Source organism: Diorhabda sublineata, chromosome X (assembly GCF_026230105.1).
Source record: "Diorhabda sublineata isolate icDioSubl1.1 chromosome X, icDioSubl1.1, whole genome shotgun sequence".
Classification (NCBI taxonomy): Eukaryota; Metazoa; Arthropoda; class Insecta; order Coleoptera; family Chrysomelidae; genus Diorhabda; species Diorhabda sublineata.
The window spans coordinates 39,454,956-39,479,078 of record NC_079485.1 but is presented as its reverse complement, the minus strand read 5'-3'; the positions used below and the strand labels follow the sequence as shown (position 1 = coordinate 39,479,078).

The window sequence follows — 24,123 nt, the reverse complement described above, 5'->3', positions numbered from 1 at the left end:
CTTAAATTTCTTTTTTGACGTTTCGATCTGTTGCGGTCTTTATCAAATTTTTACCTGTCTTCTAAAAGATCCGTGAGTCTACTTGTTTATATATACCCATTAGTGTGTGAATGTGCAATAACTTACTTAAGATAAAATATACAAAAAAAAATTTTTAAATAAAAGTTGTTATATTTGCACAGATACACATTTCTAAAATATTTTAAGGTATAAAGAGTGTTCAGCCTAAGCGTGAAGTTTTTTTAAATATTGGTTTACCATCGAATTTAGCGTGAAATTCTGCATTTAGTCCTGTCTTTTTCCCATAAATTGTGACGTTGCCAAGTTGGAGCAAAAAAATATGAAGATTTGACGACAATTGGTTTACTAAAAATGCTGCCTAGTAAACGTGATGTTCCATTTAAAAAAATGAACTTTTGAAATTAATGCTTATCTAAAAAACACCCCGAACCCCAAACGGAACTTCTACTATGTTCAAACATAACGTCACAATTTATGAAAAAGAAAAGACAAGGCTAGATGCAGAATTTTACGCTAAATTCGATGGAAAACAAATATACAGGATGTCCTATTTAAAAAAACTTTACTTATACAAAATATTTTAGAAATGTGTATTTGTACAAATATAACAAATTTTATTTTTTTTTGTATATTTTATCTTAAGAAACTTATTGCACTTCCACACACTAATGGGCCACCCTGTATAAGCGTTTTCGTAGTGGTATTGTGGCAAAATTGAACACCAAGTATTTCCCATCTTTCGAATATTCATGCATTTATCATTGGAATTTATTAGATGAGAATTACGTTTTCTCAAATTTTGTCATTACTTTAAAAAAACATTAAATTCATAAACTTCAAAATTTAATATTCAAATTGACGCTTGATACAAATATTAAACGTATTGATTCTCACCTAATTGATTCCCCGAGTATTCGAAATCTCGGAAATATTTCATGTTTAATTTTGCCACACTACAAAAACGCTCATAAACTAGCTAGCAAAGACTTTGTTTCAAATCACACATTATTTTCTTGAACTTTTCACTTCTTCGACCTTTTTATATTTTTTACTTGATGATTTGTCTTGATTTTAACAACAGACCTAACTATAAAATTAGCATGTTTGTTCAAGCAACTTTCTGTTGGAGATTGGTGAAAACCATATCATTTGTTTATTGTTAATTGAGGGCAATCTGAATACCTACTTCATTTGAACGATTTGGCTTCAGCAAAATGGATCACAACAACTTCCAAGCACCTAATTTTACATTATTAGATTCCTTTCTTTGGAAATAGGTGAAGAGTGTAAAACTGTAAATTGGAATGACTTAAAAGAACAAATAACGCTCGGAATTGTACAAGTCGATTCCGCCTGTTAAATAAAATTAGGAGACAGTTTTATTTAAGATAAGGATGTTGCCCAGACTTCCGCTATAAACATTTCAAACATTTCATCTATTTTATACATCCATTGTTCTTTTAAGTGTTTCACATTGTATTACATTTTGCGTTATATTTGAGTTTTTGATTGCATTATAGCGCATGTTTGTAATTATACGTTTCCTTTTTATTATATTTAAATCGTTGCAATAAACTTGAAAACGATGATATTTTTAAATAAAGAGCGAAGATCCCTTTCAAACGATATATCATAAGCCTATAATTCCCAATTAAAAAATTGGGGGCTGTACCTGTCATTTGAAGGGGAAAGAAATCGTTTTTTGCGTTGAATAATGTCATTTTATGATTTAAATTTGACGTGTCTCGGGATTTTTCATAAATATGTACAGTAACCGAAGTAATGAATATATTGTATTTGGTTTTTACACACTGTACATTGCTAGAGATAAATGACATTTAGTTGTTGACACGTAACTTGAAATATAAAATATATATAATATCCATAAAAAAAATGCAAGAAACATGTTCAGCCCTACAAAAAATTATTTAGTGAAGTTGACAAGAGATGGTCTTAATATTTGAATTCATTAGTAAATTCCAAAGATCAATAATTACTGCCGAATTTTAAAATTGATATCTTGAAAAATTAATTCGAGTTCAGAATGTTGATTATTTTTAATACCGTCCTAATGACACTTTATTCACATTTCAGAGAAAAAAAATTTAAAATACTTGTTCAACTATTTCTTCGATAACAAAAGTAACGAAATGATATTGATATTTTCAATGTAAAGATTCGTCTCTTCAGAAAAATGAAGAGTAATTTTATACCATTTCATTTAATTGCTTAGATTAACATAGTAATCTATATATTAATAGTCAAAAATTATGAAAAAAAAACTAACGACCGATTTACTTTTCTTGAAAGTTCTAATACTTTTATTATTTCAATAAGCAGACTGAATCTTGATAAGTTGATGGAAACTGAAATCATTAGAACTAGTAGGTACTATTTTTTACGATGATTTCATAGCTGTAAAACTAATAATGACAGCAGGAAGCAGTTTTCACTATTCCAGTTGTTCTATAGAGCAAAATACCTTATGGGATGAGGATTTGTTAATGGAACTTTTAGCCTAGAAAGTGAATTCAAAATTCAATTAATCTTTGGTAAGTTATACAAAAATGTGTAGATTAAACACTCTTTGGGCGTTGTCTATTCTTCAATATGATCATTTTAAACTTTAAGCAATCTTGGAAAGGTACAGTCAATTTCGGTCCAAGGAATATTAGTAAGATTCTCTCGATAAATCGGACTGAGGATTTCTGGTCATTTCTATAGTTTCATTTACATGAAAATGGATTTATCAGCGAAAGCATAAAGTTATAGGAATTTAAAGGATGCAAAATATGTATATCTATCTATATTGATCGTCCATTTCATTTTTTCCTGATGCTTAGTGAGACCTGTACACAATCCTTTTTCTATTCTATTAAATTTCAATTTCAAAACCTGGCACAAGTAGACGTAATATTAACAATTCAATAAATATTTAGTTTAAAGTCAAGATTAGTTACGTTTCAAAAAGAAATTAATCTCGTCTAAGTGAATTTTAAATTCGTGGCAGAAATGCAAAATACAATTAGAATAACTGTTCTTGATTAAACTCGTTACATCAACTAATTAATCACTACGGGGATGAAAAATTAGTTCAGCATGGATTTAAAGAGGAGTTTTGAGCTGCGCATAAATGCATTCCCTCTGCGGAAAAAAATTCACATTTGTTGTTTGTAACCAAAAGTCACTCGGAAGGTTTTTAATCTTTGAACTTTTCCTTATTATGATTGAAAATCATTCATACGGTTACTAGTTATGAAAAACTCTATATTTTTAAGCAATTCAATTCATGCATCCAAAAATAACTACCGTTTTTGTCCTTTGTGTGTCATTTTCACCCACTCCGTCCTAATCTACTTAAACAGTGTTGAATACGCTCGAGGTCTCCTCAATTTTTTTTCACCATGTTGTATTTTTTCTATGGCACTAGTTTTTATAAATTTGATTTCGTGATGAAATTCATAACTTAATCTAGTATACTTTTCAATGGACCGTAGAGACCATAATTAAAATCAATCAGATTAAGTGCAAAAGATTTCATCTAAAAATGGCACATTATGAGACAATTAACTGTCAACAATTTAATGCTGCTAGATAAAATTTTCTAATATATTCTATTCTACTAGTGTTTTCCATGCCAGTTTTGACTTAATTCTCGTACCCCATCTGCCTAAGCATAATTCAAACTTTATATTAGGGCATCAAATGACGTGGGTCAACTGTGATAAACGTAAATCTTCCGAAGTATTCAAAACTTCGCAGAATTCCATTGTAATAAATCACCTCGATATACTCTGGAACACATATACATATCGGCTTAACTATTGAATATTCATCTATTGCGTTTCACATAACATCACTGAAATATAGAATTCAGAAGTTAGACCAAGTTATACATTAAAATGTGGGTATGTTTAGAAAAGTCCAATGGCTCTCTCTCTCTCTCTCTCTCTCTCTCTCTCTCTCTGCAGTGATGCAATGAAACTATTTGTCGAAGAAAAACTATTGTAATGTTTTTAATGTTTTTCTAATTTTATTTATTTGAACTATTTCTTACAGTGCACAGTGCAACTATGCATTTGGTTTATATACCATTTTTTTTTTGGTTAAGCTATTCTTCTATTATTCTATTTGATTAAAAATGTATACCTTAGATATATTATTAAAACGACCGTCCATGGAAAATATCCTTTTTCAAAAAAAGTACTTTAACTATTTTGATGAACCAAAATTAATAAACCATCTTTATTACGATAATCTAACTGTATTATCATAATTTACGTTTATGCAGCTTGAACTTACACTGACTTTTCAATTTTTTTTTATGAAAAACATAAGAAAAATTTTAATTAAACATTCATAAAGAAATCTCTCAAAATCACTCGAAAGGTTTATAGTTTACTTTCAATTAATAATTACCTGCGGGCTCGTGCCAGTTTACGACTAAAAAAATTTTCAGTTTCTTTCTTTTAAATATTTGTTTATACTTTATGAAAGTATTATTGTCTTTGATACTCATGAATTGTAAAAACCAGAAAGTCAATAATGAAATCAAATTCAGTATCGAGATTAATAGCACTATGAACAAAAATCGCAACGTTTCTAATTTTCAGAACAAACCTTATAAGGTTCAAAGATTATGACCGGGGATTTACGATCTTGGACTCGGAAATATTCCTAAGAAAAAGGAGTTGTGTGTGCGCGAAAAGCGAAAAATTTGTTGTAAATAGAAGGTTACTTTACTCCTCTTACATGGTAAAGACGGTTTTGGTTTGCCTAATAACCCCGTATCCCTTTTATATGGTTGCTCCTATCAAAAAAGTGACCTAAGTAAAAGTTGTTTATTCATTTGCGAAATAATAGGGTTACAATTAAAAAAAAGTTTTTCCTGAGCCACCGTGAACTTCAAAATTAAAATTCGAATGCAGAAATCGATTCCTCGTGAAAAAATAATTTCGTTTAACGCTCAGCTTTTTTTCGTACGGCTAACTGTCTGACCGTATAACTACAATGTCCACACTTTGGTATTTCGCAGTGTGCGGTAGGGTGAATTTATACACACTGTATCATATTTACTCAATTTATTTCCACACTTGCACTAGATATACTCGCTATTTATAATAATTAACTATTCACTACTTATATAATTCATTTAAATTGACCGGTTTCTTTTCAATATTTCGATCCGTCTACTATGACATTGAATTATATACTGACTTCACCATGCTAACAAAGAACGTATTTATAGAATAAAAATTTCTTGAATAATTCTAGAAAGTGAACAAATAAACAAAAAAATTAAAAGGCCTTCCTAGAAATTGATTTTTGAAAACAATATAAGCAAATCGCCACTGTATTGTCAAAAAACAATTTCAAACGGTTTCCTAGAACTAGCGCACTCAACTAACTTTAAACTCTTCCATCATAATCGGACAGGACTGACTTTACAGTTCATGTCATGTACCCTCTGAATGTAACCCACTTAGCCACTGAATTAGATTTTTGTGACTAGCAGAATTACGGCCATCGGCAAAGACATCGATTTTAAAAATAAAACTAAATCGAGCATGTTATACAAAGTAATGAAGAACTCGAGCCTTCCGTCTCACGCGGTTCTTACTTCTGCAAGGTCAAACGTTTAAGGTGAACTGGTTAATGAAGTTAATACTTTCAAAGTGTTCTATTCATAATTATACGAAAAACTGATACTTGTGATACACATTCTTGGAAAACGCACAAAAGCGTCTAAATCCCATAATAAAAATGTTCAGAAGAATGAACTTTTGCTTTTTCTCCATTCATGGTACTATTGGAAGTGAAATTTTTAGTATACACGAAAATAGTTAGAAGTGACTAGTAAGGATCTCATAGAAATTCTAGATAATATTAATTGCCATTTAAACAAAAATGGACCTCGTAAACTTGATAAACAATATGGAAATACCTACTAATTTTAAAGAAAATATTGCATGAAACTCATTCTCATAACTCAAAACAGTAATAGGATCGATAAATTTAAGGATTCAGTCCCTTTTGGAATAAGGAAAATATTTTGCTTAAAAACACATATTTGAATCACCTATATACATATATTCATCTATATACATAGATACCATGATTTGAAGTTTAAAAATCTTGTCCAGTCTTGTTCTTAGTCTAAAAATTCAAAGCTTTAACGTAATAAGTTTGACTGATCCATACAGGGTACACTATATCAAAAGAATGACAGTAATTCTTATCAGGTAGAAAAGAGAAATAATGATACTAGCGCAGCGCAATACGAACAATAATAAAAAAATTTATACCTATCGTGTATCAAAGGAATGAATGTCAATATTATGTGTACTTGTTTAATACCTTTAAATCTATCATTCATTCATCAATGAAATCGTCAATCATTAAACACATTTTTATCAAAAAGTTTTTTTTCCGAGACCTCAAGTTATTCATTTTTCACAATTGTTAAACTCGGCGCTGTCGATTCAGAAGATTCCGTAAATCACCAATCAGCTGATTGTGGATCCTAACCCAGAACGAGATTTAGATCACAGTTTCCGAACGTTGTGCTCAATTTTCGGTGGAAATTTAAAATTTAAAACATGATGTACAAGAAATTTTGATTAATATTACTCCTTATTTCTTCTTTGATACTTATTCGGCTTATAATAGATTCTAGATGTTCAATAATTGTAACTGAACAGCTATCAACGATCTACCCACTCATACAGATTTTGATACAGATAAGCTACTTAGAGGAAAATGTTTATTATGAATCTTTTTATGAGTCATATAGATGTTTAGGCATGAGAGTTAACAATTAGACCTAACAAATTTGGTGAACAGAGTTATACAGGCGAAAAAAGTTTACGTATATGAAACATTTCTGAAATTTCTCTTTCTCTTGTATTTGTCTATTTCAAGAATTTTTGAATTTTTATAATTGATATTATATTGTAGTTCCAGAGAAATATTTCGATAATGTATTAAAATTCTTTATGACTTGTTCTAATATTATATTTGATAAAATAATTTGCATCTTAATTCGGGATCTGTAATTTAGATAGCAGCTCTATCAGCAACTTATAAATACTGATCTGTTCTGTGACAAGAATTGAAGTTTAAATATCTTGAGGACCAAGTCGGTTTTGTATAACAATCTGTTTTTATGTTATTTATTATTTATTATTGTAAATTGAAGTTTTTTAAAATAAGAATGGAATCTTTTATTCATATGTTCAATGTCACTTTTCGGTACAGCAGTAACATAACGGAAAATTTATGCTATATTCGCTTAAAAAAGATTCCTCAAGATCTTTCACTACTAATTGTGCTATAATACTTGATATGGATGCCCTCATAGCACAACCAACAATTTGTTTATATATTTCATTCTCAAATTTGAAGTATGTTGATACATCTTTATTTCCTCAATTCAATGAAATGAAGTTTCTTACGGTTCTAGAGAATATCACGAAGTGTCAAATAGATTTTATTCAAATTCTTTTTATTGCAGGTGGCATAGCAGCAGCTGTGGTAACTGTGATCGGACGCCCTCTACCTACAATATCTGAAACAACTACAGCGTTTACAAACATATCTTCGAATAATAGTAGCCCTGAAAAAACTTCATTTGCTAATGGACTGGAGGCGGATCTGCCGACAACTGCAGAATGTAGTGTCGCGTATCAACCGCATCAGTATCCCATTAAAAGAAAAACAAGGGACGGTATGGACTCGAAGAGGGAGAGAAAAGCTGCGAAAACCTTGGCAATTATCACAGGAGCGTTTGTTCTGTGCTGGTTGCCATTTTTTATAATGGCTGTTCTATTGCCAATTAATCCTAATCTATTTGATAAATACTTAGTATCAATTTGTCTTTGGTTGGGATATTTCAATTCAACACTTAATCCTATTATTTACACTATTTTCAGTCCAGAATTCAGACATGCTTTTAAAAAAATTCTGTGCGGTAGAAATTATGCCAGACGAAATAGACATTTTGGTATAAGAAATTTTCAATGATGGAGGCCAAGTGGTCGCTTACCTTCAGATGCAGATCCGCCAGTAGCAGCGAGGTGAGTACTATTATTCATTTATTCGTTTTAATCGACTGATTATCTATCAACAAACTGAAATAAAAGTCGTCACTGACCGTCATGCGTATCAGTGTTAGATCGATTCAAAATGTCACTCAACTCGAGCAAGCATTCTATAAAAATACACGCCGAATTTTTTTCAACACTTGGAAGTAGGTCTACCGAAACGCTGGGTCACTCTTTAGTCACTGAAACCCATAATGCTTTCGCCTAAATGATTATCAAATGCAAAGAATATTCTTTGCATCTAAAAAAAAATATTCTCTCATGCTTTTCTCTTAGCTTTTGTTTGTCTTAGATATTACCAAATAAATATATTATGATTGTTTCAAAAGATAAATGAAAATGTTAATATACAATTGGTCAATTTTGTCACTTATCCTCAATTTTTGTTTAATCACTTCCATATAAACAACTTTGTCAATAATTTCATTCCTAAATACCTTAATAACTACGATAATATCTACTACAACGTCATCAGAATACTATACATATAAATATGATTATCTATTGACGCATTCCTGGCACTTATATTATTCTATTGTATAGGTACTATTGTCCGTTGTTTATACTACCTTTGCTGTACTCCAGAAGGCAGTGATGCATAAGTTTTATGCTTGTTTCAGATTAGCCGCGATAGTTGCAGCACCTGCAGTTGCGAGCGGATCAAGAAATGTTACATTCAAATGTGACTGATCCGAAGGTAGGAGATCACTTAATACGATCTCACCGAATATAGACATGGATAACAGCAGTACAAGTAGCGAAAACAGGAGAGTTATACTTGAAATGCAAAGTTTTTAAACAGCGATCTTTTAGTTTCGTCTTAATTTAAAATATAAAAAAATATATTAGACTCATAAAACGGGAAAGCGGGTATCCTTATGACTAATTACATTTATATAAATATATCGATATCTAATTAATTACTATCTTTAAACGCTACAATATTTGTTTGGCTCAATTGACAGTTTGTAAAAATGTAACTACATATAACTCAGGATCAACTTCAACATGTTTATTTAAATAGAAATCATCAATCATTTACATTTTTGCTAATAGTTTGAAATAGTCCTATGTTACTTCATGAAATTTTCATTTTACTCATATCGATTTTAACCTTGTTTGTATCAATAAATAGAGAAGTGTAGTTTTGATCATTAACAGCAGAAAAGCGCGATACGTAACATGTGAAAACACTTTCACCCTAATAAAGGAATTTTGTTTGCTCCGCTGTTCACTACTAGTTCCACCTTCAACTAAAACGTGAATTTTCTCTTACGCTCAATTTTGCACGAAACAAGGTTTTCACTTCACAAAAATAGCTGTTAATAACTCTTGTTATCAGCAAGGATTTCACAAGCAGTGTCTGAAGTAATGTGGAATGGTAGTGTTTATCTACTCATTTACGATTGAAGTACTACTAACGAATAGAAGTGTTTGTTTCGCTAAAGTAGGATATTTTGAATGGAATCAATATATTTTTCATGCAAAAAATTAAAAGCAAAGCATCTGAAACTGACAATTTTATTCTTTCAATGAGAATGTATTATACTCAATTAGATATTCTATTACCTTTTAATTATGCATCGTAATCACTATGTTTTATGCTCAAAGCATTCTAGGTATTCGAAGATTTCTAATATCTATACACGTGTTCAAAGTTTTCCTGAATGATTTCCATATCCTGGACTCGAAAATATGCACGATCGAACACCCAATTTCATAATATAAACTAACAACAGTTATTGAGTTTCAAACAAATGAGCCTAGCTAGCTCATTGGGAATATTTGATATCCACCGTTTTATTCCACTATATAAATGAGCGTTAAACAAGTTTCAAGGGGCCTAAAAAGCTACGGTCCACCAGAATAGATAGGTCAGTATATTTCATTAATTACATATCGCAAACTTGATATTCGGAAATTTTTGGAAAACTCTCTGAACAATACCAATATAACAAACAACACTAGAAATAAACGATTTTTAGAACGTTTCATGTCCATTACTTCATACATTTATTTGTGATGTAAAAACTTGTATATATGTATATATTTATGGGATATATTCAACTCTCAATTTATCTATGTACAATAAATATAAATATTTTTATATATTCAAAATATTTGTAACCCCTATCCAATATTTGAAAGAACCAGGTTATTGTAAATAAATTATGTTATATAAGAAATATATGTAAATATTTTGTATATATCTAATTTAGAACATATTGTGAATAATAAGTATAAAACATCAAATATCTGCAATAATGTTATGAAACGTTTAATGTAAAAAATCTCTATATCTATTAAATAATATGTGGTTTTATCTATCTCGATATCTAGTTAAAATTTGTGATGTACAATCATTTACATGGGGAAAATTTTGATCAAAATAACGTTTCTTTTTCCATAAACAAGCTTTGAATCGTACTATCAAAGTACTTTTTTCATCGGATGCATAATACTTTAATCAAAAACTATATCAATTGGTGACTTCACTACCTATGTTAGCTTACAATGTGGAAACTGAACGTTAGCTGTTGTGATCTAGTTATATTTGCATTAAAAATTTAATTTTAATCAGCAGTCTGATTATATTCTGCGAAACTAGCATAAACAATTATTGATACCATTGAAAAGATTTTTCAATATCTAAGAGAGGTGTCATTTGTTATCGAATCTCGTTGGAAAATATCAACCACGATAACCAGGTGACGACGCTTGTCATATCAGATAAGTTCAGACTGGCTTATGTATGTCTGATGCTGTGAAAACTTATGACTAGCACTGTTGACTAGCACTGTATGTCTGTTAACTGTGATACATCCAAGACGATTCCTCATGTACCCGCATTGCAGTAAAATTATTTGGTCATCAATTATTCGATTTTATTAAACTTTCAGCTATATTGATCTTGAAAACATTTTACAGATATAGAAAATTGAAAACAGTTTGTATTTAATGCAATCAGTATCCAAATACTCCTTACGCACAAATAACTATTTGAAGAAAAACTGCTTAATGAAATTACCATTTTTCTAAATCCTCTGAAATAACCAATAAAACTTTCAGCGATACCATTTGATTCTTACCGTTGTTTTGAATGAAAAATCACGATATTATCGCCTGATATACAAATGATGTACTAGTACGGTTATTCCTCATCTTTTTTTTGCTATAATCTAGTCAACTTCCCAGTTTTCTAGGCAATGGAGACTGTCATCAATCGAGCTACATACTATACGTATGAAGTACTTGGTGATTAAACATTTGAATACTGAATCTGTTAACTCTAATGAAAAAATGCCCTATCTTGATAAAAATTAGCTTTTACAAAAGATACTATCAGTTCTGGAAGTTTCAGAAACGGTGTATTGAAGTAATGATAATAATAATTTCATTGCTCTATACGAATATCCTGAAATTCGGGATAATCAAACTTCCTACTCAATATGAGAAAATAAAGTGTCAATTTCCATTTAAAGGTTCTATACAATTAACAAAATATGGGAAACAACCGATATTAATTCTTAACTTTTTTATATGCACACTTAAATCATGGTTTAATCGACATAGGTATTATTGATTAGGAATATTTCGTTCTCCTTGTTTGTCACATCATGCTCCTTTGTTTAAATAGAAATCGCAATATATTTCACCTTAGTTCGTCACTCTTGTGGGTCAAAAGTAAATCATTTCAAAACAAAGATAAAAACGATCTATTCTGGTGACATCAACAAATGAAGCTATTTGATGAAATTGATAGAAGAATTCCTTTAATGGAAAGTGCTTCTCAATGTAGTCCTGCACGCAGGTTATAGTAAATACTATGTTAATTTTTTTATTATATCATCGACATTCTTTTGAGCCCAAAGATTGTCGAGGATTAAATTATTTATTGAACTAAATTCATTAAAATCATAAAACATACGTTGATCAAATGTATTCATGAATTTAGTTTTTTATGTTAAGTATCCCAAAAATGTAATATAAATGAATATACAATAATCATATCTCGTTTTGTTTTTTCTACTCCTTTTTATACTCTAAAACCGCATTGATCCCGTGGGTCATAAACAAAAACGCTCACATGAATATGCCAATAATCTACTAACAATAATCATTAATTTATTATAATTAAGGTATTTTATCTCATGCGATCCTAGTTATTTTTATTAATTTATTGTTAATTTGCAGTATAATATGTAACAGGTAAAGCGAGTATAAAGTTTTCTATTTCACATAGATTCAATTTTCTTTTTTCGGCAGATAATTTATGGATTTTAATCAAACATATAGTTTATAGGTTAATTATAATTAGTGAGGTATGAGAGCTGATCATTACGTCCCATTTTCACCTAATGTATATAGACTTATACTTATACCGGTGAAGCGTGCTTACAGTATAAACCTGAGTTCGCGAGTCACATCTCAGTATCAAAATGTATCGTTTCGAGCATGGTGCGGTAATTGAATACTGAGCTAAAAGAGTAAATTTGGTGGGTGCATAAAGTAAATTGCATCATTAATTCAAGAATGGAAAATGTGGTACTATCGGCTGATTCCAAAATTTAAGCACCACTTGCTTGATTAACTATTTTCTTCGGATAATGATATCATATGTGTGGTAAATGAGTTGTTTGCAGAGGTTGTACAACTTTTCTTAAAAATGGCACTTGAGAAACTAGAATTTCACAGCTTTGATGAAGCTTTAGTTTATTTTGAATATGATTTCTATCGTCATATTTCCAAAGAAAACCCTTTGATAGTAATGTTTATCTCTTTATACTGTATGGTTTAATAGATGTTTTATACTTCGTATAAGAAGCGTACGATTGATACATTGTGACATAAGGAGTAATCATAAAATTATTTTTAACATTATATTATGTCCTCATTATTCTATTGTTATAACTGAAGTGAGATGTAATAAGTTTTCGAATGGGTTCCTGTACAGTAGGGATACTATATGTTAATAAAACATTTTAACAAAGAAGTAGTACTAATTCGAACTATTTCAGTTTAAAAAATAGAAAAAAAACACAATTAATTTAGATTAAATTCTATATTCAATAGCAACGCATTTAGATCCAATAATGCATTATCTTCATTTGCTTATTTATGTAAATTTCATTATAGAATGGTTTGTGCTAAAATAATGAGAAAAAATACATCAAGAAATCACTTACTGTCTAAATTTGACATGTAAACTATAAATGTAACACAAAATCTTAACAAAACATATAAGGGAGGTGAATATATGATACGCAATCAGTCTATATTTATGTATGGCAAGAAATGAAAGATTCAACATAAACTACACTAGAATTTGCAAGCAACTTTCTTAGATGTGGAGTGTTCTCCAAAAAAATCATTCTTGTTTACAATTTGCGATAATATAGCCTCTATACCCAGTAAACAAGCAATGGGTAATAGCTAAGCACGGCCGCGGTAGGTTTGGTTATTATATACCTTTAGAAAAATAGAAAAATAACTATAGCCACTATCTGCAAATGTTCATAATGAGGGGAAAAGGTCCGTTATAAGGATGTAGCAAATTTGAAATTATTATAAAGGAGAAAAATCCAAACGTTAATTGGAAATATTTATTTATCCGTATCAGAATGTATTTAGTTTTAAAAATAATTTGAAATTGATAGTTATTGCAAATGATTACCAAATTTTCCAGAATATATGTTATCGACATGAATCACCACTAATTGATCACTCGGTTTTTGAACCTGATCAAATCAGACCAAGTGATTTTACCAAACAAACTATCAAATATGAAGAAGCTCTTTTTTTGCACTAGAAATTGAGCAATGGATGATGTTGCCCTATTTATTGGCAATAAAAATTGCTACTCATATGGATTCAATATCGGCATAGTTAAATTAAGTATCGTAGATGATTTGCGTTGTCAAACTTGACAAATCCTATCACCGAGCTCCCTAAAATATGGTTGGATGGAGATAGAAACTTCCTTGCTTTGTCAGCGACTCAATTGTAAATTATGAAGGTAATAATAACATTGTAACTATGAGCGCCAATCTTAGGGTCGAGGATTGCGAAGAGGTAGCACGATAATAAAAGTTCGATAACTACTGCTGCCCCAAGACATGAGGATTCACTTCAATACAAAACGTTTCGCCTGAGTTCGTGTCAGTAAGGAACAATAAGAAGATAGAGAGATGTAGGAATACATGGAATTACCGAGAAAGTAACTTGAAATTCCCTGTGTCAGGTATCGGTCAGTTTTAAGATTATTGTTTTATTGAGGAAGTTGTTGGGAGAAATGTGTACCTACATGTATTATGTCTTTTAAAACGCGGAGCCGTACTACAGTGCTCAAATTAGCATTTGTATAAGATCGGAACTACAGACAATAGTATTAGGTCTGGTCATGTACTAATAAAGAGCTACATGCATAAGAAAAGAAAGTTACTTACAGAATGAATAATAAGATATCAGAAGTAATGAGACGACAAATGTATAAGTGTAATATTATGATATTTCAAAGAGTGCTCCAGATCAGTGGTGGTCCCATTTATTATTTCAATACATATTTTACTATTATTAGACTATTTAACTATTAGCATAAAACCGCTACTTCCAACTTACAGGTTTAGTCTAGCCGTTATTAGCAGTAGATATTTCGTCTCCACCAAACTCAACTCCCCCATTATTACCTCCATCTAATAGTGTACTACTTGAACGTTCATTGCTGTTAAATGTTTCTCCATCAAAATCGGATCCTGATTCTTCTAGAGGTCCTCCTGAACAATCATCTCCTACTTCGGTAAATATGTATATAAATTATTTTAGGATAACAATTGAACAAACATACCTTCGGAATAGTCTGCATATTTTGTACATTCATCCTGTACCATAGAACAAATATTTTTCATTGTTCCATTAAATCCGCCTATAAATGGCCAATTTCTATTCATCAGAGGAGATAAAAGATTCTGCATTTTTCCAAACATTTCACCTATTTCTAGAATAATGAAATAAACAGATTAGTGAATAAGATTTTGTTTTAAAATGTAGTTTTATGGCTTGTTAACTGAGAATGTTCCATTTATCAGGAAATGGTATTTATTTATTCCAGCTTCTACTTTTTCTTTAAAAAACCATTTTATGGCGAAAATTGACATATCGTCTGCATCTTAGAGTACAGTTAATATATTGTTATAAATATATACCTAATATTTTTGATATTTGACGGATAAATTTCACATACATTAAATAAATATCACATTTTCCTAACGTTTATTGTATTATTATAAGGAATAAATGGCAATAAACCATATCCTCTATTTATTATTCATCTCATTATTTGCTTCTCTTTGAACAGTCAAAGAAGAAAACGAAAAGAAACAAATAGGCAATCGAATATTCCTTCTGCCATGATACTCCATAGGCTCAAGAGATGTCATTTGAGACCCTCTCCAATGGAATGCCATGCTATTCAAATCCAAACAGCTACAGAAGAATTCTTCTAATTTCAAGAGAAAGAACAATTTTGTTACATACTGCAACGTTAGTAACTCGATGCAACATTTTCATCTGAATCCTTATCCAGTTGAATGAAGGTCCTTAATTAATTGAATTAAATTCCGTCACTTCGAAATGATAACCGTTTTTCTTCTATTTTTATGGGCTCTGCAGTTCACTGGAAAAAGATTTTTGAAAACACGATAGTTCTTCTGGACTCTATGACAATTTGGGGAAATTTTTCTTCCGCTGTATTACTTGATTCAATTTGGTATGAGGTATGTACTGATGCGCAGAGGCTTTCAGATATCAAAGAGATAAATTGTATTCATTAAGAGATGCAAAAGTTGAATAATGTGTTTTTGTTAGGTCTATATTTGACAATGGTATCCGAGCCATTTCCTTCCATACAGACACACGCTTCTTCGAAACTACAATGAAATACGCACTTGGACACAAGTTATTTTTCCAGTCTGTTCCCGTTCTAATTTTGAAGTTTGGTTCGAATATTCCTACCAAGTAATCTAACATCATTTTTTAACATTATCAACTGTCATTTAAATATAAACTTGTTGTATATTATAGAAACAAGTACCAAAAAAAATTTTCAAATATCATACCACAAATTCGTATTTTTTGACTCTGGTAGAGGTGAACCGTCTTGTATGGGGGATTAGTTGAAAAAGTGTCCAGCTGTAAACAGCAAATTATAATACGAAAACTCGCCAAAATAGCGCTAGTGTAGTAAGTAGAAATGATATGAATTTAGCAGTTATATATTTTATGTACAATTTTCGAATGAATTTGTAGATTAATAGTTTCTTTGAAATAAATAAAGAATATAATTTACTATCCTATTCTAATAGTTTGTGGCGCTTTTTTCAAAATTCTTCCACTTGCTACTATAGCGCCACCTTAATTTGTTTCCTTTCAACAAACACTTTTCGATACACCGAGATGGCTCTCCTCACCTCTACCCTCCATAGACGTGAGGTAAAAATTGTAAAAATATATTTTGTTTATTATAAATATAACTGTTTTTCAATCAATCATTAGGTAGTTTAATTGTTGAAGTGTTACTACGTTCCTAAGGTTATACCAACGACTGAAAAATATTTACCTGTATATTGTCCGCCATCCACAATTCTGTTTATTGCATCGCGTACTGCCAAAAAGATGTTGTCCATTTGTTTAAAAAGCGGTATAAAGAAATCTTGATTTTCATATATAATTTTATTTATGAATTGTAATAATTTGTTAAATTGTTTGGACACAACACTTGATCCATAGTTAACACCATCGGAAATTATGGAAATAATGTTTCTAATTCCAGGCAAATTGGGTATTTTATCTAAGTTTAAAAATTTCACGCCATCTTCTACTGAATTTTTCAAGTTAGTTGATAAATTTATGCCTGTTTTAAAGGCAGTTTTAGTAATTGTCATAAGACGATCTCCACTAAAGCCGATTATATTAGAAGTTGTCTGTATTCCAGATATTAGCACGTCAGCTAATGTACTAATTATATATCCTACAGTAGCTGAAAATAAAAAATAGATACGATAATTCAATAATATCTTGGAGTTTGGTTCCAATTAACATGGTTTCTCCACAACTTAGTATTTTTCATTTAATGAAATATATAGGTACAAATTTAAAAATAAAAACAAAAAAAAACATGAACGATTGATAGTTATATTCGGAATAATGATAGGATTCATTGATAGAATCAAAGAAACGAAACATTGTCTGTTTACTCTTTTCACTACGCCCAAATATTATCCTTATCATCCTTAAATTCAATCATTGGTAAGATTCAATCCTCTAGATCATTATTCAAAATCGTGTCAAAACTAGAAAACATTCACTTGTGATATTTTTAAGAAATATTGATTTCAAAAGACAGAATCACTATAGGTATGTAATAAAATATTCTTATATACTCACATTCCACAGCTCCAATTGCTCCAGAAACTATTTCAGCATTCAATGAATTTATTTTTAAGACTGCATTCAATAATCTTGAGATGACTGCTGCTACGACCGTTCTAGTTATAGAAACAACTCTATTGATAATAGAGAAAGGAATTTTCAATGCTTTGAACTGTAATGTTATTAGGTTCCAAGACAAATTCACGACCAAACGCACCATCGTTCGCACTAACTTAATTGGAGCCTCTAGGACCTCTGTCAAAAATGATGGTATGTCAATGTTTACTGAACTTTCGACGGAATAACCTGATTTACCACTTCCGCTTAAATTGTTATTTCCTACAAAAAAATGAGATGAAAAATAAGATAACTATTCATATAGGCCCAATAGTTTGGTTGGTATCAAAATATGTCACATAAGAAGTCGGACACGGAAAATTTCAAATATCCTAAATAGCTAAATTAAAAAGAAGACGAGGATCATTGAGGAAAACAGGAACACGTAAAAAGTGAGAGAAAAACAATTCATTTTATTAAAATAGACCAAAAATTATGATACTATCATAAATTTTATAAACTACACCTTACCTCCTGCCATAATAGATACTGCTTTTCCAATTGCTTTTTCCATGTTGTCTCCAAGTGACGAGATGCTGTTAGCAATATTTCCAAGTAATAAACTTACTGAGAAACTTTGTGATTCTTGTTTTTGTCCATTTCCTGTCCTGTGTACTTAAAAAAAGTCTTGAAAATGATCATGTCAAAAAATTGAAAACTACCGGAAATAAATAAATAAAAAAAAGGAAATTCCAAATTGCATATAGCACCAAAGTAGACACCTTCTTTAATATTATACTCACCATAACGAATACAGAATTCATCAAATATTTATATTTCTTGCATTGATTTTCCTAAACCTATAGATAGCTCAACTTAGAAAAAAAATTCATAGAAATTGAGGAAGTATCTATTATGAATATTGAACTATCGTTTTCAATCAATTATAAATTGATTATTATTAACTATCAATTATTAAGCCCATTGATTTTTTTTCTCAAATACGTGTTGTAGATATTTACCTCCTTCTTCTCCATTTGTTCCTCCTCTTCCTAAACCTGCACTATTACCACCCATTATATCTGATAGAAAGCTACCAACTCCACCTGACCCAAAGTTGAGCCCATTGTGTGAAACATCCCAGGTGTTTGACGACTGTAATCCTCCCCCCAAACCAGACGATCTGGCCCGAACTGATACTAAATGGAATATGAATTAATTGCCAACGAATTACAAAAAATATTGTATATATCTGCATCTGTTACTGCTTAAATACTGATACATTTTAATGAACACCGACTGTTTGCTGCATACAAGAAGATCTTTTCTCTCTCACTAAACAGTATTCATTTGAAGGCTTCATTAATCGAATTGATACGTTAAAACATTGAAATTCCTGGAGACAAAAAACAAGAAGCTGGACAAAACTTTTCAAAACCTCAGAAGAAATAATAATCTAATAAGATCAAACGTTTTAACGAGAATAATCATATATAATCAGATTTTCCGCATTTTGTAAGTGAGTATGTTTTTATTGAGGTCCAACTGACCAAGGCTAACCTGTAGACTTGTTCGAATGTAGATAAAGTAGAAGTAGATGTAGATATGTGATCCAACCTAATCTATCCAATCTATCTATTTCCTACCTCTTCCGAAACCCTTTCTTTTAGGGGCGCCTGAACGTGGGATGGTTTTTGAACCATATGTATACCAGTTAATAAGAGAGTTTTTGCCTATATAAGGACACTGTCACAGGTTTTGCTCAATAGCCTCGTCGAGAACAACTAATACATCCATTTTTATAATCCAATTTTTTTAAGTAGTCCATTTTCAAGGTTTTTATGTAGTTATCCACTAGTTTCTATATCGCTTTAAAACCATATTAGACAAATAGATATAAATAATCAAGGTGCAGGTTCAGTTTTAATTGATCATGTATATAAATCATTGATCGATAATTTTCCGATCTAGTGAACAAAAAATGAATGTTAAATTTGAATCCATCCATCCAGATGGTTTCCTTTGCGACTGGTATAATTATGCTTTTCCAGTCTCAATATCAATCTTCTGTTTTAGCGCCGACTTCCTCATTTAATTGATATTTGTATCATTGGAGCTTTCTTACAGGAATAAAAAAACCACTAAAAATCGCTGGGGCCATATCTGGAGAATGTGGTGGGTTCTGAAGCAATTCGAAGTTCCATTTTATTGCATTTGACAATTATTTTTATCGATTTCTGAAGTAGTGGTGGATAAGCAATACTCCGTGTATACTTATCTCAAGACACGGAGTACATAGCTCTGCTAGTCCACTGTTGCGGGTCTAACCTAGGCAGATACTGCCTGTGTGATTCAGGTGTGTAGTGACTAGTAGTGAATTCAGGATTTGTTTGACAAAAAAATCCTTTCTATTTTTCCTTAAATAGCTTGTTCAAATTCAAATAGTATACATGTGAAATAGTGTGAACACACTTCTGGTATAACCACCTCTTTTGGGCGCCTTGGTCGTTGGACATCATCAATGCTTGTACACTCCAGTCAAAAATATTATATAAGTCAATCATATTCCCCAATGGTATTTTTTACTATTAAAATACAACGCTAAATTAGCACATGGAAATTCTATTAATGTTCAAAAAGCTCATAGACTGGTGACATCAAAAAAATCATAGCAAACTATTGGAGACAACGAGTTCAGATTTTCAAAGCTGTTGTTTCAAAATATAAAAATATGATGTTTGGTGTCCTCCTCAATCCGACAGACTCGGTTTACTTGGCTATGTTCTTATTGTGTTTGTCTTAAACATTATTGCTAATCGTCTCCACAACATCCAGGGAAAGAACCGCGTTAGTTTTCTTTATTTATTTATTAATTATTTTCTGATGTATCATATTAAATGACTGATCACGTCTATAAACATGATTATCTTTCGCTATAGATATTTGCTGTTACCTACTAACATTATTTGAATCCCCAATATTAAATTTCTCATAGTTTTTGGTGTTGATAGTTGGTATATACTATAGCTAGTGTAAGTCTCTAGAAATAGTAGTTCGTAAGATATTTTCTTAACGGTTCTTAGATACATTAATTTTTTGGTCACTTCGCGTGTTTTTCACAATATATTAGAATTTTTAGGATCATAACATGCTAGAATTATTATCATTGTTATTATATCCTCGATATCACTGATCTTCTGATGATTCCAAATATTATTAAATAAATTCTAGATATCCCGAAAAAAGTGTTACGTGTTACTTATGGAAAAACTTTTTATATAGGAAAATAACAGTTCCATATTTCCATCCAGTATATTCGTTATGCAACGTACCTACCAAAAAGAGAATATAAACTCTTCCTCTTATCTTCCCCAGATTTTCTTGGAAATCAGATTTTTCAAGAAGGCCAATTGAAAGTCTCCTCTTGAAATATTTGATATTTGTCAAAACACATAAAAATTATCATATCCATAGTACCATCTCTATTATAAATAGTAGTAAGTGAGACACTACATGTGTCTTTACTTCATGTGAACCATGCACTCGATGATTAAGTAGCCAAATATTACACGAAAGTATATCAATTTATGGAAGAATTGTGTGACTGAATATTGTTTAGCAAATACCGGTGCAATCACAAAGATTGACACACGATAAGTAAAGAAAAGATGAAAATCGTAGTCACCACTGGTAAGTGAGAATTCATAGAAAAGAAAATCCATGATTCATTATACTAAAAGGAGAAGTATAGAAAATGAGTACTGATTGCGTAATTTAAAATGCACTTCGGTTACAAAATAAACATTATGTTGTTAATCACTATAGTACCAGCAATTTTATATGACAATCAAATATGCGATATTCCATAAACAATGAACTCTTTAATGTTTTCATATTGGGGCGATTTAGTGTTCTGTATAGTTGTTCCAATATCAATTCAAAAATCTGTACAAACTCTTTTTTTATATAAAATTCTGTGATATGAAGGAAATATTTCTAAGAATATTTGATAACTGAAGCAATCGTCAAATTGTGATTTAATGCATATATTACTATAGTATATACAGTCTAAATTCAGATGCCTCAACTTTGAATGTGTATGGAACTATTTTCCAATGCAATTTTTCAAATATTAAATATAAAGATTCTAGAAAAATTATACAATTAATGTTAAGAACTACTGTTACCTGTTGCTATATGTAGTAAGTATGAAAATAATATTGACTTTATATAACTTTTCATTGTGATGTCCCTTCGCGAAACTATAATACCATTTGAGGGTTTTTTTAATGTAAATAGTTGAAAATATGTACCTGGCTTTTTATTGGTTACAGATAAATGGTAAGGAAACTCAAGCTAATTACCTCAATTATAAGTAAAAAATTGTAAACTAGATAATGAGATAAATAACACAACGACAAAAACATAATTTTCCAACATGATTAAATGTTGAAAGTTGAAGATAAAGTCAAGGTTTCTTTTGTTCGAATATTAACATTACAACTTTCATGAATAAAATGCATATATTATTTTTCTCAAATGAAATTACTCAATATCTTTATTTCTGCTCCTTTTAACTCGTAGTTCTTCATTCATCACATATCTCTACTTTTCTCAGTTACCAGTGCGATTTGTATTCTAATAGTATTTTCCGTACACTGCTTTTCGTTGATCATGTACTCGTAACTCAAGAAGACTTAATTTTATTACATAGGGTCACTAGTATCAAGAGCATTATGACCGATAGGACCAAGAAATGGTGGTAATCAACCGTGGGTCATTTTTGACAATAACCGGATCCAGATTTGCATATTCGACAAAATAGACACCTAATTCAAAAAAATTGAGAACCAACAAATACTCCAATAATATCATTGCAGGAGTAGACTCATATAGGAAGCTTCTGCAAGGAACAGTTTAATTCACTCATGTACTGTGGAGCTGTTTTAGTACCCGTCTACACAATCAGCAAAAGAACGTGATAAAGATCCGTACAAATAACATAAATAAACCACCCTGGTGGCAACGTTGCCTAAAACGTTCCATCGATACTATTATGAGCGAGCTCGGACGCCGAACGGATGATGAGAAATTTCCAAAACCGTCTAAAGTCTAAACGCTTAAGAAATCGCATAAAAAAGTACTCAAGAAAGTGAGTACTTACACACAATATCCAGAACATCAACAAGTGCACAAAAAAGAAAGAACAGAACAACATATTTCATAGCAACCAAAAAGTAATTTACAGAAAAATTGGAGCTACGCCTGATAACAACATCGACCATCCTATGCCATCAAAAAAGACGTTGGAAAAGTATTGGTCCTCATTATGGTCAACCTCCAAAAGCGATAAGCGAAACGCCTTCTATACTACAAGAAATCACTGACGTAATCCAAAATACTAACAACAGCTTTTCATAATACGTAATAATGGCTCAACGCTCCTAATGGGGTTGCGCCGCGAACATGCTCTCTAGGTCCTCTTGTTGGTAGATCAGTCTACGTAATTTATAGTCTACACCTTCCAGCTTATTTCTCGCCAAAACTTTCTATTTCTTGTCTTTTTTCTGTTAGTTTATAACCTCCACTCTCCTTAGGTCATCTTCCTTTTTAACCAAATTGTCCTAGACCTGCTTTCTCTTTTTCTTCCACCGGAATCCCATTGCATCATATTGCACGCTGCAAATTTTGTTCTTTCTCTCCATATATACCCCAACCACTTAACTCGCTGAGCTTTAAGTTTTTAATTATTAGTTTTATAATTATTGATTTTTTTTATTTAGTCAAAGTCCTGTTGAAAATTAATTAAGAGCACCTCTATGTCTATTTGGTACGAATGTGTTTTTCCATTATTTGTTTCATTGGATGTAGGTACTACATCCGTTGTCGACCTATATTGAAGTATACTAGGAAAGGATAATTATCCTCTAAAACTAACTTGAACAGATGTTTTAGAATAGATTATAAATTAAGGATAAGTGTGAGGATTGGTTAAAATTCCTTTTTTCGCCACATCATAACGAAATTAAATTTCTTTATTAGCAAGTGATCGCTTCAGTGGAAGAAAATATAATTGTTGGCAATTACCTACTCAGTAAATAGTTAACAATAGTTGATGAAAGCTAATTATCAATTTTGAAATATTATAGAAACAATAAACAAAATAAACTAGACGAAGTAATGATAAAATTAAACTGAAGCAATTATTTTCAATATTTACGTCATAATTTGTTTACTCTAGAGCCGAAATTAATGGTATTCTTATCCTAATTGGCAAAAACTGAAGCTAGGATGATATAATACGCTTATTGTTATATGCAAGTAACTTTTTATTACATTAAATTCGACTTAGACTTTTCAAACAGGTCGTTTATCACTCCATCACATATATTAAACCAATGTTATTTTAACAATGTGCATCTTTAAAGGGAACAATTTCGATCACTAGAATCCATCAATAAAAATAACCCATAAGGACGACATAAAAAGTGCTTTGCCTTTCTTTTTCATTCCATTT

At 30.8% G+C, this 24,123-nt stretch overlaps 2 protein-coding genes across 3 annotated transcripts in view; one reads left to right on the top strand and one right to left on the bottom strand.

The window, feature by feature from the left end:
- LOC130451516 (5-hydroxytryptamine receptor-like) overlaps positions 1–12,125 on the top strand; it is a 161,341-nt gene extending 149,216 nt beyond the window's left edge. The window contains exons 5-6 of the mRNA XM_056790573.1: positions 7,535–8,096; positions 8,744–12,125. Coding sequence (XP_056646551.1) covers positions 7,535–8,043 — 509 coding nt within the window. The 3' untranslated portion in view covers positions 8,044–8,096; positions 8,744–12,125. The remainder of the gene's footprint in view (positions 1–7,534; positions 8,097–8,743) is intronic.
- A 1,045-nt stretch (positions 12,126–13,170) lies between these two features.
- On the bottom strand, positions 13,171–21,923 carry LOC130450903 (uncharacterized). 2 transcript variants are annotated; one of them, XM_056789612.1, is made up of 8 exons: positions 21,794–21,923; positions 18,629–18,805; positions 18,138–18,281; positions 17,565–17,888; positions 16,738–17,157; positions 14,968–15,117; positions 14,742–14,914; positions 13,171–13,270 (listed from the first exon to the last, which is right to left on the bottom strand). In XM_056789612.1, exons 1-7 carry the CDS (start codon positions 21,846–21,848, stop codon positions 14,751–14,753), a joined length of 1,434 nt encoding a protein of 477 aa, XP_056645590.1. In that variant the 5' UTR covers positions 21,849–21,923; the 3' UTR covers positions 13,171–13,270; positions 14,742–14,750. The 2 variants fall into 2 exon arrangements, with proteins under 2 accessions (XP_056645590.1, XP_056645591.1); XM_056789613.1 differs by having other exon boundaries at positions 14,742–14,911.
- Positions 21,924–24,123: the final 2,200 nt, after the last annotated feature.

Bases quoted from the DNA above. Each gene is read 5' to 3' on its own strand.
- LOC130450903 (XM_056789612.1), bottom strand. From the start codon at position 21,848: ATGAAAAGTTATATAAAGTCAATATTATTTTCATACTTACTACATATA. The intron at 17,889-18,137 runs GTAAGGTGTAGT...ATTTTTTTGTAG, and splicing joins AGTATCTATTATGGCAGGAG to GAAATAACAATTTAAGCGGA. The intron at 17,158-17,564 runs GTGAGTATATAA...TTTTATTTTCAG, and splicing joins AGCAATTGGAGCTGTGGAAT to CTACTGTAGGATATATAATT.